The following is an 18144-nucleotide window of genomic DNA, read 5'->3' on the forward strand; positions in this document are numbered from 1 at the left end:
AAACACATTTACATTGTTGCATAATCAAGCCACTCTATAAGAAAATATAGTAATACAGTCTCTTTCAGAAAAATAATATAAAGTGCTCATCAAAAACCGTCTGTACAAAATAGTTTAATAGTGCCAATTATAGCCTTCTGTACACTTCCTGCAAGGTGCTGATTTAAGAGTTGAGGTACACTTCAAATAAACTGGACACTGAGTGCATTCGATAAAAGATGCCAAAAGGAAGACCCACGTTCACAATAGCAGCCCACATGTTCAACTCGTAGAACTGGGTTTCAGTGTCATTATCAAACTGGGGACGAGCACCAAAGGCTGGCATGATCCACAGCTGCAAAAGACAGAAAGAATGGGCTTAGCATTCATTCAATCAGTGAGAATGTCAGACAGAGGGATAGAAAGAGATACTTACAATGATGTTACCCAGAAGCAGGAACGTGGAGACCTCTCTCAACACTCGCCGCTTCCACAGCAGCTTGTGTTTGTGCTCTGATGTGGCACCGTGGCCGTGGGCTTCCACATCAGGGGTGGGTTTATTGCCTAAGTCTACATTTTCAAGTTTGTTCCCATCTTTGCTGGGCTCAATTGCGTATGGATTTGCTACCACTGTGTCAGACTCAACCTCATGGAAGGGTTCCCGGTGCAGGCCCTCAATTATGAAATAGTTCTGTAAGCCGAGCTGGATCACCATCAGTATGCCCCAGGTCAAATTGAGCCTGTTCAAATGGCCCTTGGCCCCAGTTGCAACCATGGCTACAATGGAGAAATAGCTGATGATGAATTGCCCAAGTGAGGCTCCCACTAGCAGCCCCACATCCAGACTACGGGTCGGGTTCTTCTCTGTGACATGCTCCCTGTGGTCTACCTTGAATATAGCACTTCCGATGATGGTGCACACTGACATCATGGTCACAATAACTATATTCATGACCAAGTGCATCATCACCGCCGATTCATGGTCTTCTTCATGAAAGAAATTTGTTTTCATTTCGATCTCATACACAATGAATGTTGCAAGGCCTGCAACCACGAGGAGGATCCCTAAAACAGGACCGATGAAGACATCCTTAAGACTGAATTTGACATGGTGGTGGTGGCTGCTTTCGGACACTGCTCGGCCAACATTCTTCCACATGACAAAAGCCATAGCTGAGGCAAAGAGGCTGTACTCGATGTTGAAGGGGTACAGGTAGTAATATGCATCCTTGAAGATGGTGCAGGAAGTGTGGCTACACTTACAACTGTCATCTCCATAACTGGCTGCAAAGCAAAGCATACAATCAGATATGAAAAAAATGCAACTCTTTCTGACTGTTTCTAGCTCTTGAATTAGCTTTTATCTTACCTCTGGCATAAATATCTCTTCTTGAGAGCTTGGTGACATTAGTAGGAAACTCTGGAATAATGGTTTGGTGAAGGGACTCCTCAGTAACTTCAGTCATCCATACAACAAGATTTGTGGAGAGGATAAGCATCAGCCCACAGCTAAAATATGAAAGCAGGAGAGAAAATGAACAAAGAAATTCCTCATTCGATTGATTATTGGACTCAGACAAATATTCATTATCAAGTGTATGTGTCAAACCTAAGAATCTCAACCATTTTGGTGTATACCAGCAATAACATACAAAAAAGAAGAATCTAGAATTATTTAAATGCAGAAGGAGTACTTTAGTTCTACTGGCCAGCCACAGTTATAATGATTAGTTAAAAATGCACTTTTTGTTGCTGACTAAGTCTATGAAAAGTCAAGGACAGTTACAACATCTATGCGGTCCGCAACACCCAAATTAATTTGTAATGCAAAATTTTTGGATATGTGAGAAATTTTAAATGTCGAAACCCATACTACATCTAGATGTGAACCCTTTGTGGACTTCCTTCAGCTTTGTTGGCTATAAAGTGTAACTGGGCTAGAATGGGCCTCTTGTATGAACCCAAAGAGCAAAAACATGCCAGCAAAACTAGAGGAGCACTCTAAAGAGACCATACTTTAAATGTGGGATTTAAATGTCTTTGGGTATGGATTTTTACTAATGTAAGCCATACTCACGCTTTTCATAGAATTAACTTACTTGGTGAAATACAACATAATTAACATTTGGCTACTGCTTAACCTAAGGCTCATTTTCAAGCACTTTCCTATACTCATCTGGACCCCATATGGATAAAAAATCTTCCCTGAGATAGAAAATTCACAATTTATGTCTCTTAAGATTATGTCATTATAGACAGACTTGGGCATAATACTCAAAAACCTTAAAGAAATATATATATTTTTTTAAACTTACCGTGAAAGGTTATTTTGGACCTGAATACAGTCTCTTGAATGGATCCACAGAAAGTATGTCTGCAAGAGTAATAAACATAAATCTTAACACCTTTCAACACTGGGACTTTAGAACATGAAGAATTTTTGTTGGTCTTTTTTTTTTTTTTTACCTGCACGAGAACAAAAACAAGTTGCACCACTGGAAAAGCAACTTTAACAGCCGAATCACAGTGGAGGTATCCTACATAGCTGGCTATCTTAAAGATATCCATGATTACACTGAGGATTCCGAACAGCAAGAGTCCACCTGAAGGAAAATCATCATGCAGAGTGGAGGAAAATGATTCATTTGTCCAAGAAATAATTCTTACATTAATTAAGTGTTGGAGTTGTACTTTACCTCTTAGCCAAATGGGTCCTGCATGCTTATCCTTGAGGACAACAACATTTTCTGCCTTGGAGTTATAAATGGTGTAATAGACCATCCAAATCATTGTTAGCAGGAACAATAAGATGATGTAAATCTGCAGGTCCGGGGTGCTGATTTTGACCCCACCTGAAGTGGTCCCGCTTACAAAGGCACATCCCAGGATCAGGATGTTCAGGCAGATAATAGCAGACAGCATCCATCCCCAGTTTCTGCCCCGGTCCCGCGCAACTTCAGTTGAAGGGGTTTCCATCTCTGGCTCACTCACGCTGCTGACTGGCTCTGCTGAATTTATGTTGTTGGAGAGGTGTGCCTCCTCCTGCTCCCTGTCCTTCGCTGTCGTCTTGCATGGCTCACATAAATTACCACTGGTCAAACATTCGCACGGGTAGCCCGGGTTGAAACACATGGCTTATATTTTAGAGATTTATTCACAATGAGCTGTTTGCTGATTCTGGGAGACAGATAAGAAACATGTCAGACTCAACGACTACACACAATCACAGATTCCCTAATATAGGCACATCCTAAAACTATTTTAAATATTACTAAACAATTACTTGTCATTCTGGAAATTTCTTTCTCTGTTTTTAGCAGTAAAAAAATTACACATACTATGCAGTCTATCATTAGATATTTTGAACTGCATCTTTGGAATTGAAGAGAGAGTAAAAGCTTTTAAAAGTTACCAAATAAATCATTTTACATTCTACCAAACAGCATAGTTTAAGCAGAAGCTTGTAAAACTTTTAGCATGTCAGCTTACCTGTTGAACTGATGTCCTGAGAGTGAGCCTACACTGTTGTGGCTTTTATATATCCTCAAAACCAAAATTGTTTACGTGCAAAGAACCATAAAATGCCTGCCTATTTTGAAAAACAGCATGGTATCAACAAACATAGTGTGTTTAGTGCAAAACATTACCGTAAAGTTCACAAGATGCTTCCAGGAAAACACTTTTCTCATCAGTTTAAAAGTTTGGGGAAAAAACAGTCCCCATTATGGATTAACAGAATTTTTTGATATTACACAAAACATTTCAATATTGCTTACGAAACCAACACAAGGAAGCAGGGTAATCTGGCATAACACCAAATCTGGGTTACATTTTTTTTTTCATCTAAGGATTTTTTTTTTTTTTTTTGTGGCAGATCGTATTTTATTCAACATTATAGATAAAATATATTGCAAAATATCTTAGAAGATGAGATGTCTTTAGATTATTATTCGAAGGTAACTTTTGTATAATAAACAGCATTATAATTTGGTGCATGAAAAGGTTTGATAAACTGCTGGTGTCTTTTGTAATGCAGATGTTAGTCATGCTTTTGGTCAAAGCATGCTCATTTTAAACGTCTTGCTAGTATTTGCAGTTCATGATGGAAATTTTGAAATTGTCAATCTCAAATATTGTGGAAAACTACAGCGACGTTATTCTGGTTCTTCCTCCTAGTTATCCAGTCACACTGAAACATTGTGCTTATCTTTACACAGCTCAATATTTTTCATACATTTCATTTTATTTTTTGATTTAAAACTCATTTAGAGAAGGTGCAGAGCATGAATCACCAGTAGTAAGGGCAGAAATGTCCCCTGCCCTGATGACAGCTGTATAGGTAAGATAACACTTTTAAACCTTTTAAATTATCATGGTAAATGAGTGGACTTACTCTACATTATAATTATAAGAGAATAATAGATGCATCGAATCCAGAGTTTGAGGCAGGAAGAAATTTTGTCAGGAGACATTTTATTAAAACAGCTACTGTATACTGTTGATGTACCAGTTGCACAAAAACTTCCCAATTTGAAAGTTTTGTCAAACAAATAATGACTTTAACCTGATTTAGTAATTTTATGCAGCTTGTGATGGATCCGATAAAACAGTTCTCCTACGTGTTGAGTGACAGTAAATAGGTGAGCGAGTAATATCGGAGTCAATACAGAAATGGTTTGGTCTTTCTGCTTCACTTCTTTACTGGTTTGAGTCTAACTTGAGGACAAACCTTTCTTTCTTTAGATAACTTTACATTTGATTTAAAAAAAATCCTACACAGAAGGTTTATCCCCCAAGGTTTCATCGTTGGGCCCCTCCTAATTAATATCTAACACACAACATGATCAGATACTATGAAGATGACACATAGCTCTATTTTAGTCCATTCAGGTGTTGGGTTTAGGACTTATTTTTTCAGTTCAGCTGCACTCAAAAATAAATGGATTATTTTTGGACCAAAGGACAAGTAATCAAGAGTCACCATAAGGTTTTTAGTTATTACAGTAATAAAACACTGATCAGGCATGAAATCTGGATGTGGCGATGCATTAAGACCTGAACCTTACAGAGGCACGAATGTTTTCAGGATAAAATAACTTATGTCAAGAAAAATTTGGAGAAATCCATCCATGTTTTTAGCTTTAGTTGAATTCATTACTGTATTAGTGTCTTCATAGGTCTGCTGGAAAACTCATGCAGGAAGCTGTAGAACTCTTTTGCTTATCTTATTCCCAAAACTACAAAAAGAGAAAAAAAAAATCAAGCACACCATGCCAGTTCTGAAGTCTTCCTTTATCTGAGAGAATATACCTCGAAATACTTCTGTAAATGTATAAATCACATGTTTAACCTTCCAGACCACTCGGTTCTTCTGATTAAAGTCTACTCCCCAGTTTCAGAAATATTCTATTTTGTTATTCTGGTTATGCTATAAAAAAAAAGAAACTTGCCTCACTGGCCTTTTTTATAGGGTGTCTTGTTGAATGTCAGACAGGGAAGCCCCAACTCTATAATATGAAATTAACATAAAGAGCAATAACAGCATACAGGTGCATCCACATAAATTCAGTGTGACTGAATCTCATTTTGCCTTCCACTCTCGGAGCTGTCTGCTCATCAGACAATGACTTTGGTTTATGCTCCATTTGGAGATTGTCAGTGACCATGGGCAGTACTAGACAGGGGCCAACGTGGGCCAGGGCCCCTGTGGATCACGTCCCGGCCCCTGTTATGACCCCTGTACTGAAGACATAATACTCAAAGAAATTCTAATGATGATATGCGCTGGAACAGACATGGTTACTCATAGATTCTTTGGATCTATTTCATTCTTTTTCTTTACAAATTCAGTTTTACGAAGCATTTAAAATGTAAAATTCCTAAATTATGAAGGTATATTTACCTAATAAGACATCATTTTAATTAAACCTAATTGAATAGAAATTTAGCTTCATGCAGCTATCTTAATATATTTGAATCCCTTGCCCTGTTTTTTCATCGTTTCTGTGCCCCCATGAAAACAACGCTGGCCCCCTCTTGGCCCCCTGGTACATTTGGTCTAGAACCGCCACTGTCAGTGACTGTTATTCAACTGTCTCTACATGTAGCTCTTTAGGGTGTGCCATTTTTATATGAACGTGTGTATTACATATAAGGTTTTATATAAGTTTTAATTTTTTTGAATGCTGCAGTTGTAAAGGTATTGCTGTGGATGGTAGACTATCTTAAGGTAGGGGCCACAATAAACGTAATCTGATAAGAAAAACATGCTCTGAGTGATCTTACAGTTGACTTTATGTTTAGTTATAAAGTTTATTTGTTTTTTTTTTGTTGTTTTTTTTGTTTTTTTATCTCTGGACCAAGTCGTCCACCAGGAGCACTGTTGGTCCAGGCTGTGTGCGCCATCCCGTCTCTGGAAAGCACCAACTGGCTTCGCTTTGCGTTTTCTCACCCTGCAGATCAGCAGCGAGTCCCCCAGATAAACGAAGGGGCCAAATCGGCCCCGTGTAACAGGACAGCTGCCGCTCCATGACTAATATCATGGAGGTGGTTGTGTTGAAAGCGAACGGAATTGCGCACGGTGGACTGATTCAGCACCATGGATGACAGGTATCATAAGGCGGCCAGGGACGGCTACCTGGACCTGCTGAAGGAGGCGACAAGGAAAGATCTGAACGCGCCGGATGAGGATGGCATGACTCCGACATTATGGGCGGCTTACCACGGCAACCTGGAAGCTCTGCGGCTGATCGTGGCCAGGGGGTGGGTATGATTTATAAAGGAGGTGCTCACAAGTCATAATTCACCTAAAGGTTCAACTGAGCGGCTACAGGTTAACTATAAAGATATATGTACGGTGATTGTTCCTTTTTACTTTAATTTGAGATTTTTATAAATCAATGATATTACTTAATAATTTAATTCAATTCAGTTTATGTCTATAGCGCCACTTCACAACACATGTCATCTCAAGGCACTTTACAGTTCACCAAATTGATAAAAATATTTCTATCTATGGAAAACCAGTTGATTGCATCCACTTGCAATCAACTGATTGCATGCTTGTAGTAACAGTGGAGAGAAAAAAAACTCTCTTTTAACAGGATGAAACCTCCAGCAGAACCAGACTCGGTTTGAGCGCTTTTTATATAATTAAATGTGGCTCTAAAGTTGATGAAGGGACATTTTGCATAGCGGCCATATAAATCAGACTATAACATCACACTTCGCTGTTTTTTAGAGCAACATGGGGAATTATAACCTGACAACAGCCAGATGCATGTCTCACGAGCGAGACATGCATCTGGCTGTTGTCAGGTTAGGGGAATTAAGGCATATGTGACATTAAATACATGCTTGTTCATTTTAACCTTTTACTTTATTTCTAAATGAAACCTAAGTTAGCACCTTGCAAAACATAGACTCCCTGATTATTATTATTTCACATTTAACAGCTTACAATCAAACATTTCTGTTTAATTTTATAAGATTTTACATAACACATTGAAATGAAGTAGTAAATTAGACTTAGGATGATTTGCTATCTTTTCTATTATATGGACAAAATAGGTAGTTGAAAAGTCTGCTTTTGTTCCTTCATTCAAGTACCAAATTTTACTCGAGTTACATGTATCTATCTTGGGGAAGTGTCAGAGATCTGTTACCACTTGTCTTTGCAAAACATCTAAAATTCATTCAGATAACTTGAGGAGTGTCATTGATTTTAATGTTGAATCTTAAGTATTGCCAAAGATTTATTTTGTTTTTTTCACACTAAATTTTGAACTGGGCAATACATTCCTTTTTCATGATAACGATCTAAACAGTTTAATCTAAACCTTACTATCTACTATCTCTTACTATGGTTGATTGCTTAGTGTCATAATGTAAATGTAATGTAATTCCCTTTATTGTCCCACAATGGGGAAATTCATTCTGCATTTGACCCATCCCCTTGGGGTGCAGGGGGCTGCGTTTGCGTGGCACCTATGGAGCAGTGTGGGGTTAAGGGTTTTGCTCAGGGACCCAGACCGGAGGCTGTGGGGATCAAACACTTGCAACCTTCTCAGAGCACAAGCGCACTGCTCTAACCCACTAGCCCAACACTCCCCACCCCTGTCTGTCATCCTGCTGGAAGGGAAACTTCTTCTCCAGTTTCAAGTATACTGCAGCCTAAGACATGTTTTCTTTCAGGATTGGCCTTTAATTAGCCCGATCTATTTGTCATCAACTCTGCCAGTATCTCTGATTCTGATAAAGAAAAGCATGTCCACAGTGTGATGCTGCCATTACCAGATTTTAGCTAGATGTGTTGTTTAGGGTGTGGTCTTCAACTGTCTTCTGCATGGTTTCCAACCAGCCAAACAGCAATATTTAAAGGTCTTCTTAAGGTCTTTGTGCATGACTAATGGTTGCCATATCATCTATCTGATCTGAGCTGTGCATCTCTGGAGCTCCTCCAGGGTCCCCATGAGCTTCTTGAATTCCTTTCTGAGATTTCCTCTCCTTGCCAAGGCAGTTACGTCAGGTAGAGGGTATGTCTCGATAGTTTTGCAGTTATATTGCTGTTTTTTCCATTTTAATATTATTCATTGAACAACGGTTTCAAACTTGACATAAAGGTAACTGTTTTAAAAACTGTGTGTTGTCTCACCAGTTTCACTTATGATTACTGGTGTTTATTTTCCCATTCAGTTCATGAGAAATACTGATACAAACTGCAATGAACTCACAGTCAGCTCGCAAAGTCTGTGAACCTTTTGCCAAAATACCATTCTCTTTTTGATCTGAGGGAAACATTAACAGCACCAAAAAGTACCAAAACTTGAACTCTGAGCCACCTGGTGTGTTCCTTGGGCTCCATGAGGCACTTGAGTAATTGCTGTTTTTATAATGAAATGAAATGACAAATTGATTGGCTCATTTTAAGCTAAGGGTTTTCTGAAGGCAACTGGTTGCATTTGAGTAAATGGTCTGAATACAAACATATGCTGAACATTTTAGGCTTTTAACTGACTTTTATTCCCTTTTCTTCCACTTCACAATGATACACAGAATTCAGTTGATATATCACATGAAAATAATCTGAGGTTTACTGGGAAAAGGTACAAGAGAAAAGATTTTGAAAGACTTTGTATCGCAATTCATAAAATAATCCCTTAAAGGCTAAACAGAGCTGCAACATCTCTTCATCTGCCCAAAAACACAATTAAACTCAGTCAAATGTTTCATTAACTGGGTTTTTCCAATTTTAAAGTCAGCTAATTTCAGTATTCTAGGATTATTTTGGGTTCTGTGGGTTGCTTGGTGAGTCTTACCAAGTCGCAAAAAGTCTACAAGCGGAAAGACTAACATTGATCTAGTAGGGGAAAAAAACACATCAAAACACATCTACAAAGAACAGAACAAAAATATTACCATAAGTAAACATATATGGGAAGACCTTACTCACAATATTGTACAAAGACATTAACTGGATGTGGGAGGGTGTGCAAAAATAAAGAAGAACAAAGAAATAATAAAAAAATTGACAGACATCGCAACCAAAGCAAAGCCATCCAAGGATAGGAACAATAGGAAGTACAGTATGTTTTTTTTTTTTACTTTTAGGAGAGAGCATTACAGCATTAAGGTGTATTTTTTGGGGCAAATTATCAAACCTGCATGGTATTTTTTATAGAGCCGGGCATTTCTCATCTCATCTGGTTGGCCTGCTTTCCAAGTCAGCCAGAACAAAAGGGCTTCATGAGATTCTGCTTCAGTGAGCAAATTTAAAGGGAACCTCTGATCCTGAATGAATTTGTTCTAATTAGTCAGAGACAAATTAGGTCTTAAAAATAACAAGGACAGGTTTAGAGTCTCTGTTTGAGAAAAAAAAAAAGCGAATAAAACTGACCTTACCTCACTCATCAGTGAGTACTGTACAATCCAATTGTATGATAAACTGTTTGAAAAGGTAATTGGACTGTTATGGTGCTGATCTTGAAGATGATTTTGTTCATTGGGTTCATTGTACCTAAATACTCCAAGTAACAACACACCCTAGCCTTAAATTAGTATTTCCCATGAACTGAATGTACACAGAGCTGCAGTAATTATGCAATGACATATAAAGTACTATTTGTTCCCTGGAACAAAAATAAACACCAGTAGTAACCATAAGTCAAACTTGTGAGACAACACCCAAAGAAGAGAGGTCTAAGGGGCATGGGAAACATGCCATATCTTGCTTATTTAGCTCATATATTGCAGTGGGCTGCATGAAGTTACATCAAACTGTCAGTGGATGTAAGGAAGAGAAACTGACCATGAGATAATAATGAGGCAGGAGACCTGACACTGCTGTGTTAAGTATTTTACTGCAGACATAAAGTATAACACATAAAGCCATCATCTTAGATAACTGTGTAATTTGAACTCAGGAGATCATATCTGATGTAACATCTGTATTTCTTATTTCTTCAAAATTGTGCTCTGGCTGTATTTTTTTTTTCCTTTGATCATTGTTTTATTGTTGTCTTCTGGTTTGTTTTACACTCTCTCTCTCTCAGTTATGACCACTAAGTGCTGAAACCTGCAAAGTCAATGACAATGCTGGATTTCCTTTGATAGAAAACTTTTAACCAAACTGATGAACTGATTGGATTGTTCCTGTGAAGTGCCTTAAAAATCAGGTTTTAAATCGGTGCTACTGTATATAAATAAACTGAATTAAATCCAACTGAAATGAACTCACGGCCTGCTCACAAAATCTGTGAACCTTTTGCCAAAATAGCATCCTCTTTTTGAACTGAGGGAAACATTAACAGCACCAAAATCAGAGCCTTGAAAACCGCTGCCATAGAATGACACATATTAGAAATCCTTACAGTGACACTCATCAATTATGTATCTGTGATAGTTTAATCTCCATTGCATCAAATATTCAGGAGTCTGTATGGCTACAGCAGAGAACAAATATATAACAAAGCAGAGGTAGATAAGAAGTGTTTTTTGTTTTGTTTATTACCACAAAGACAAGAAAAAAAATTGTTGAATATGTTTTAGCTAAAGTTAACTTAAAACTGTGTAGTAATAGCTGTCAAAAGTAATACATATAAGCAAATATTGTTAATTTTTAAATTAAAACACTTTCCCGAAAAAAACATTTAAACATTAATTGTTTGGCCAAATCTGAGGCGAAATAAATTGACTTTGTTAAAATTGGATATTGGTTTGTTTTGGGTTAATACAGCTTAGATATACAATTAACGGAAAGTCATCTTTGCTCAATGTCAATGCAGAAAATGTCATGTTGTTTGATCTGACTTGAGGAATTCAGCTGAACATCACCAGTCAGGCCAAACTGTGTCAGGTGCAATTTATATGGGCTCCCTTGAAACAGGATACAGGTAGTAGAGCCGTGATGCTGGCATGGTGGCGGTCATATTACAGATCTGAAGCACGCAGTGCAACACTTACGGAGGTAACCTTCGGGTCGTTGGTAGTCAGAAGAGGAAGGACTAAAGTGTTGCAGACAGGGACATTATTTGATTGTGGATATTTATGAACACACTCCAAATAGGGGCAGAGTGCCACCATTTTGACCATCAGTACTAAAAGTACGAACCAAAGGTCTGTCCCAACAGGAATTTAATGAAGTCATATTAAATCCACATACCTTAGGTTTAGATTTTTCCTCCACCAGTGTCAGGGTTAGAGTTAGTCCTCAGGGAAGAAGTTAGACCAAAGGTATTAAAATAGGTTTAGGTATTAACTCCATGGACTTCGGGTTTATTTTTCCTTGAAAACTTCAGATGAATGTTTTTTTGTGTGTGTTTTACACAATATAGATTTACCAAGTAAACAAAGAACAGTGTTCAAACATAACTACAAACAGTAGTGAGTTATATACAATATCCTTGAAATTAGAATCTGATTTAAAATTTTAGTTAAAAAAAAAGTAACAGATTTTTTTTTAATTATCAAATTAACTGAATTCAAGTGTGTATACTAGTATACATTGTAAAAAAAAAAACTAGAGACCATCCTGTGGAGGTGGCTTATTTTAATCAAATTTTAATGCATTAGCATTTTTTTTATTATCTTTTAAAATGGAAATAAAATTACAATTCATTTTTAAAATAAGAAATTAGTTGAATTTATTGTCAGTCCCTAAAAAAACTAAAAGAACCAGTGAAACCAGTAACAATATTCTGATGCAGTTACCACTTTTTAACAAGGTTCTTTTAAATGATCAAAAATAATGCATGAAAAAAATAGACAGCACTATGAGACATCTTTTTATAGAAATTAGCAGAAAAAAAGCTGATTTAGGGGTGAGTAGTTATTTAAATATCTTATTTTTTTTGGGTCTGGCAGGCCTAGCTGTCAGCAGTAATATTTCAATGGGCTTAAAATTAAATGAGTGGTTTTTTTAGGTTGCCTTCAGAAGTTACCGAGTTTGAATAAATAAATACATACGAATTTGAATTCTGCCTTTTTTTTTTTTTATCTACGCTGGGTAATTGTTTTTTTTTTTTTTACATTATCTCAAACATTTTATGCACGTTATTTTTCCCAGCACTTCATCTATTTAGAAAAAATTATGAGTTAAATTTATTAAATGTCTTTCTTTTGCCTACAGAGGCAACCCAGACAAGTGTGACATATGGGGGAACACGCCACTCCACTTAGCAGCTGCAAATGGTCACCTTGACTGCCTTTTCTTCCTTGTGTCCTACGGTGCCAACATATGGTGCCTGGACAATGACTACCACACACCCCTGGACATGGCCGCCACCAAGAACCACATGGATTGTGTCCGCTACCTGGACTCTATTGCTGCCAAGCAGACCAGCCTTAATACAAAAATGATCACCAAACTAAAGGACCGAGCATTTCGTGATGCTGAGCGACGGATCAAGGAGTGCGCAAAGATGCAGAAGAAACACCGCAAGCGCATGGAGAGAAAGTTTCATAAAGAGGTCTCCGAAGCTTCCGCTTCAGATGTCATGAGCTTTTCCAGTTACACTGGCAGCTCAGTTAGCCACAAGCTACGCAACTTCAGCGCAGCCACTGTCAGTGTGCCATATTCTCAGGTTGGGACTTAAGTCTTGATACAACAATTGATATATTTAAGTGTACTTGAAATATTTCAAATCCTTTGATTACTACATTTCTGTTTTGTTTCTGTCTTGTTAGGCAACTCTCCATGCCACAAACCGAGGGAAGACAAAGATTCAAAAGAAGCTGGAGAAGAGAAAACAAGGAGATGGGACTTTTAAGATTTACGAAGATGGAAGAAAGAGTGTGCGCTCCCTTTCTGGACTTCAGTTAGGAAATGATGTCATGTTTGTTAAACAGGGGACGTACATCAACCCAAAAGATAGAGGGCGCCGAAATATACGTGATATGTTTCCTGGAAATAATGAAGATGCAATTTCTCGTGCCATCAGTGAGCCAAACCTTCACAGGTCAGATGTGGATTACTCTGAGATCAGCACAGACTCTGGACATGATTCCCTATTTAATCGGCCAGGTCTCGGCACCATGGTCTTTAGAAGGAACTACGTCAGCGGAGGCATGTTTAACCTCAATGCTCAAGAAACAACTGGATCAGGAAATAATGTGCGTTTGCGTAGTCGGTTGCAGCATTACCCGAGTATAGACAAAGACAGCATTGGAAGTGCACAAAGCCTGCAGGAAAGAAACATGGAAGAGTTGCCTTGGGAAGAAGTTGAAATAGGGCTGGACGATGACGATGAGCCTGATACAAGCCCTCTGGAGGTCTTTCTTGCCACTCTGAGCATGAGCGAGTTCTATTCTATCTTCAAAAGAGAAAAGATTGATTTAGAAGCTCTTCTGCTTTGTACTGACCGAGACCTTAGGAGCATTCATATCCCTTTAGGGCCAAGAAAAAAGATTATGGATGCCTGTCAGAGACGAATGGAGACCATAGAGGACCCCGACTCCATTGAGGACACGGAATTGTAAGCATTAGAAATGTCACTTTTTTCAAACATCTAAGCACACAAATATTTATATGCAGTCAAACACAGTGACAGTCTTTTCATTTTATCTGTAAAGCCCTGTCTTATTACTGAAGAGCTATTATTCAACGTAGATAGCCAGATGGTTATTTGCCAAAGACCAAATAACAGTCTAGTCAGACAAAAAAAAAAAAATCCACACAATAAAATAAAAAAAATGAAACAACCGTCAAAGCAAACAAAATGGCTCTGGGCTAAATGCTTCAGGTCAAACTAAATTTAGAGTGTCTGGCCAATAATGTGAGGGTTGAGATACCACCCAATGGACAGATACCCTGACGTTTTTACAAAGTATTGGGTATCTCTTGAGTGAGAACTTAATTTAGATTATTATCATTATGTACAAAAAGACCACCTATGACTTATTCTAATGGCAATGGGAAAAAGGAATTTCACATCCATGTTATGATAAGGAGCAATTTACAGTAAAATGTGTTGTGTCCCTTCAGTTTTTATTTGTTACTTTGAAAGTGGACATAATATGTTTCTGTCAGTTTATATTTTAAAGTATGCTGATGTGTCATGCAGCACCTCTGGAAGTTAAATACTAGTGTTGCACCGATACCAGAATCGGGCGGGGCCCCGATACTGCACTAAAATGGTGTTATCCTTATCGGCGAGTACCGACAAATAGGGCACCGATACCATGTGAAAGCCAAAAGTGTATTCAACAATTGTGATCCATTCCAGGTAGGCAATAAGAATTTCTACTGGATTCAATTTGTATTAGTCTTTTTCCTGCTTCAAGGTAGGCAGCAGCTTGACAAAGCCATGATTGCAATTATTTTCCACCCAAGTAATATGTAGTTCTTCATATATACACACACACATCAATTTCAAACAGATGGTACTGGTATGGTATCAGTATCGGCCAATACTGCACAGCCAGGTATCGGTATCGGGGCCAAAAAAAGGCATCGGCGCAACACTATTAAAAGATCTTATTGTTATTATTCATTCATTCTATTTATGCTTCCTCAAATTCAACATATCCTTAAATTAGAGCTCTGGAAAAAATGGAAGTAGCTTTAGGCAGAGGTCTATTTAAACCATTAAAGGCACAAATAATTTCAGACCAAAGGTCTTTTTTTGTTTAAAAAAAAAAAAAAAAAGAATAGCACACCTTAATTTGTCTCATCTGTGTATCTGTACAGTGAAGCTGTATATCAGAAGTGATTAATTACAGGTTTGGCACATACCCTCTGTGTTTTGAGTATGTGACAACACTGTAAGCCTAGTTTAAGTTTTAAAGATCCAAGAAATAGATTTTGTTACCTATCAACTTTTTACATGGTTACAGTATATTGAATTTCAGAAGTAGTTTATAAAAATAGAATTGCTGTCACTTAGCTATATTTCACTAAATAAAAAGCAAAACTCAATAGATTTTTTACTGATAAAGCCTTTTTGGCATTTGAGAAAATATTAAGGAACTTTCATGAAAAAAAATTAAATAAAAAAAAATTTGAATCTTGAAATAAATAATCAGATTGTGGTCTTTTTTTTTGACAGGTAATGAGAGCGATGGATGTTCACTCTACTGCAAAATGGGGCTATATGGAATCAATCTGATAAAAAGACTAAGAAGGAATTAACAGCTTTTGAAGCAAAAGGAAATAAGTGGAACATTTTTTTTTTGCAATTTCACAGTATACCATTCTGTATATACTGAGATATTGAGTCTAAATCAATTCCCCTTTGGGTTTAATCCACCCACTTTATGTGCCTCTATTGTTTGTGCCTGTCCACTTGCTTTAAAAAGGCAATGTTAATATGTTTAAAATTATGTGCATAGACAAAAACCTCATGTTAGAATATTATACATTTTCAAGCATTTACGTTTTTAACACGATATGTTTACACACAGAATGCCATGTTTGTCTAAATATACTTTAGAGGTAATAAAGGGCCAAATGTCTAAAAAGACCTCTGCATTTTAATGTGGAATATGTGATATACGTATGTCCTTTTTAAAGTCTTCCAAGTGTTTTAACCTCAGTAATGTTTATAATTTACATATGAACAATTACATAATAACGCTTATTAATTTAACAAAAAAAAAGAACATTTCAGTTTGAATAAAGTTAAGCTTGCATTTCTACAGTACTGCTTTGAAAAGTGTGGTTTTGTAAATGTTTGTCTTTTATTCCTTTAGAGTCCTAATATGAGCGTAATTGCAGATGTATAATTAGCTATTTTGGTCAATATACAGCATTGAGCGAGTATTGATGCTTTATGCAGACTGCAGACCTCTCAGAAACTCGCCCAATTGGTCATGTGACCTAGATTGTCCCTAGAGGTCCCCCTTAACATGAAAGCTAACTAAGCTAAAAATTTTTATTAGGCAAAAGAACTGAACGTTATCTGACCTAAACCTGGAGAGGTCAAGCTCCCCCTGGTGGCTGAACATTAAAGTTTTGTTGCTTTAAGTCACCATATTGAAACCAAAAGCTTCTCCACTTCTACCATAAATTGTAGCTTTGCAAGTGGGAAGTCTTTAACAGAAGGGTGGTCACAGGAAACCATGACATCCTGCAGGATAAAGTGATCAGGCTCAGAGCTTTGGGTACTGCTGTCAGAAGAAATCATGCACCCATAATGTCTTCAATGTTAAGTAAGACTGCTCTTTGATAGTGTGACAAATACATTATTAGCTAAATTACAGCCTATATTTTCTCGGCCTCTTATTAATCTTTTGCTGTGCAATTTGGAGTTGTACGAGCTCTACAAAAACTTTGGAGTTATTTTATTTTGGGAGCTCAAAGAAGATCCATTTTTTCTATCTACGAATCTGGTTTCAGGTGTGGATGTGATATCTAATATCGTTGTAGCCTTTCAATAAAGTGAGCATGGTGAGTGTTACAACAAATTCTCTGAAGATCAGTTCCCACAGATGCACAAGGGGGGAAGTTATCAAGAACTGCTGCCACACCCATAATCAAATATACAAATATGCAGCCACAACAAACATGAAATACACTAACCTATATGGAAACTTTATGAATGCTCAAAACTTTCAGTGAACTCCTATTTTTCATCACACCTCTCAAAAAGTGTACTGTGTACTTGATGTGCTACAGAGGCCCTTTACAAAACATGGCAGTCCATTAAAATTCTGGTAGATATTTAATGTACAGGTGCAACTAGCCTGGTATGAAGGGGAGCTAATTATACTTTCATTAGGTGAACAGTTTGTGAAAAAATTAAACCATATTGGTAAAAACAAGGATGTGTATTTTCAATCAATCAATAATTTTTATGTCAAATTTGCAATTTTATATGTATGGGGCTGCAGAAGATATGAAGTCAAATTAACTGGTGTAGACCTTAAACAAAAGATTGGATTGATCATGATTAAGCAATTGCTAAACTAATTGTAATTTAATTCAGCAATCAATTACAGTTAAGCAGAGTATAAAGATAAAACATACTATTGAAAGAATAGCCCCACTCAGAGCAGTATTTAAGTAAACATTGTAGACAATATATACATTTTGCATTCAAGATAAAAAAAAAAAAATCCTTTTCAGGATATAGGCTCTATCCAGAAAGCCTGAAGTGGTGTAGTTTTTAATTAACCTTGTTCATATTCTTTTGAAATCTCTTATAGTGATCAATTTTTCCTGCGATTAATGTGAAGCATAATTGAGAGGTTATTTGATTAGTCAAACAATTGTTTGTTGCAATTCTAAACTACTTGAAACACATCTTCATCAGGCAGAAATATTCCAAACAACAATGTTTTTTCATAAATGACTAAATATCTGACCAGGGGCCTGATATCACAATTCCTGAGCAAACGCCGCACAATGGCAGCTCACTGCTTCGACGGGGATGGGTCTAATGCAGAAGTAAATTTCTCCAATGTTAGATAAAAAAAGTTCCATTGTTATCAGTTATTATTATTAATGCCATAAATATTGCAGGCGTTATAAAGTATTTTGTGGTATATATGTAGGAAATTTTACTGAGGAGACTTTCTCTAAAAGTACTGTAGAATCAAAACCCTTCGAGAGAAGTCCTCGGTTATGGTAACACAGTCAGGGAGGCCATTTTTCAGAGATCAATTAGAAGACAAACTGAAAATTCATTTGATATTTTTAATGTTTCTTTGTAAAGAAAATGTAATTTGAGG

The 18144-nt window shown here is 37.1% G+C and overlaps 2 protein-coding genes across 3 annotated transcripts; one reads left to right on the forward strand and one right to left on the reverse strand.

Moving 5' to 3' along the window:
* Nucleotides 1-20: 20 nt before the first annotated feature.
* On the reverse strand, nucleotides 21-3111 carry otop2 (otopetrin 2). The gene is made up of 6 exons (XM_015372156.1): nucleotides 2676-3111; nucleotides 2446-2582; nucleotides 2295-2353; nucleotides 1349-1488; nucleotides 416-1263; nucleotides 21-334 (listed from the first exon to the last, which is right to left on the reverse strand). Exons 1-6 carry the CDS (start codon nucleotides 3109-3111, stop codon nucleotides 164-166), a joined length of 1791 nt encoding a protein of 596 aa, XP_015227642.1. The 3' UTR covers nucleotides 21-163.
* Nucleotides 3112-6428: 3317 nt separating this feature from the next.
* On the forward strand, nucleotides 6429-15985 carry LOC107083163 (Usher syndrome type-1G protein homolog). Of its 2 annotated transcripts, XM_015372163.1 has the most exons (4): nucleotides 6429-6741; nucleotides 12605-13058; nucleotides 13162-13949; nucleotides 15522-15985. In XM_015372163.1, exons 1-4 carry the CDS (start codon nucleotides 6578-6580, stop codon nucleotides 15523-15525), a joined length of 1410 nt encoding a protein of 469 aa, XP_015227649.1. In that variant the 5' UTR covers nucleotides 6429-6577; the 3' UTR covers nucleotides 15526-15985. The 2 variants fall into 2 exon arrangements, with proteins under 2 accessions (XP_015227649.1, XP_015227650.1); XM_015372164.1 differs by lacking the exon at nucleotides 15522-15985 and having other exon boundaries at nucleotides 13162-13953.
* The last annotated feature ends 2159 nt before the right edge of the window (nucleotides 15986-18144 follow it).

This window comes from Cyprinodon variegatus, unplaced genomic scaffold, assembly GCF_000732505.1.
Source record: "Cyprinodon variegatus isolate N-32 unplaced genomic scaffold, C_variegatus-1.0 Scaffold69, whole genome shotgun sequence".
NCBI lineage: Eukaryota > Metazoa > Chordata > Actinopteri > Cyprinodontiformes > Cyprinodontidae > Cyprinodon > Cyprinodon variegatus.

What these genes read in the sequence shown, in the direction of transcription:
- otop2 (XM_015372156.1), bottom strand. Translation starts at nt 3,111, where the DNA reads ATGTGTTTCAACCCGGGCTACCCGTGCGAATGTTTGACCAGTGGTAAT. An exon ending in TTGTTTTTGTTCTCGTGCAG is followed by an intron (nt 2,354 to 2,445) that starts GTAAAAAAAAAA and finishes TTACTCTTGCAG; the next exon opens with ACATACTTTCTGTGGATCCA. An exon ending in AAGAGATATTTATGCCAGAG is followed by an intron (nt 1,264 to 1,348) that starts GTAAGATAAAAG and finishes TTTGCTTTGCAG; the next exon opens with CCAGTTATGGAGATGACAGT.
- LOC107083163 (XM_015372163.1), top strand. Translation starts at nt 6,578, where the DNA reads ATGGATGACAGGTATCATAAGGCGGCCAGGGACGGCTACCTGGACCTG. An exon ending in CGGCTGATCGTGGCCAGGGG is followed by an intron (nt 6,742 to 12,604) that starts GTGGGTATGATT and finishes TTTTGCCTACAG; the next exon opens with AGGCAACCCAGACAAGTGTG. An exon ending in TCAGTGTGCCATATTCTCAG is followed by an intron (nt 13,059 to 13,161) that starts GTTGGGACTTAA and finishes CTGTCTTGTTAG; the next exon opens with GCAACTCTCCATGCCACAAA.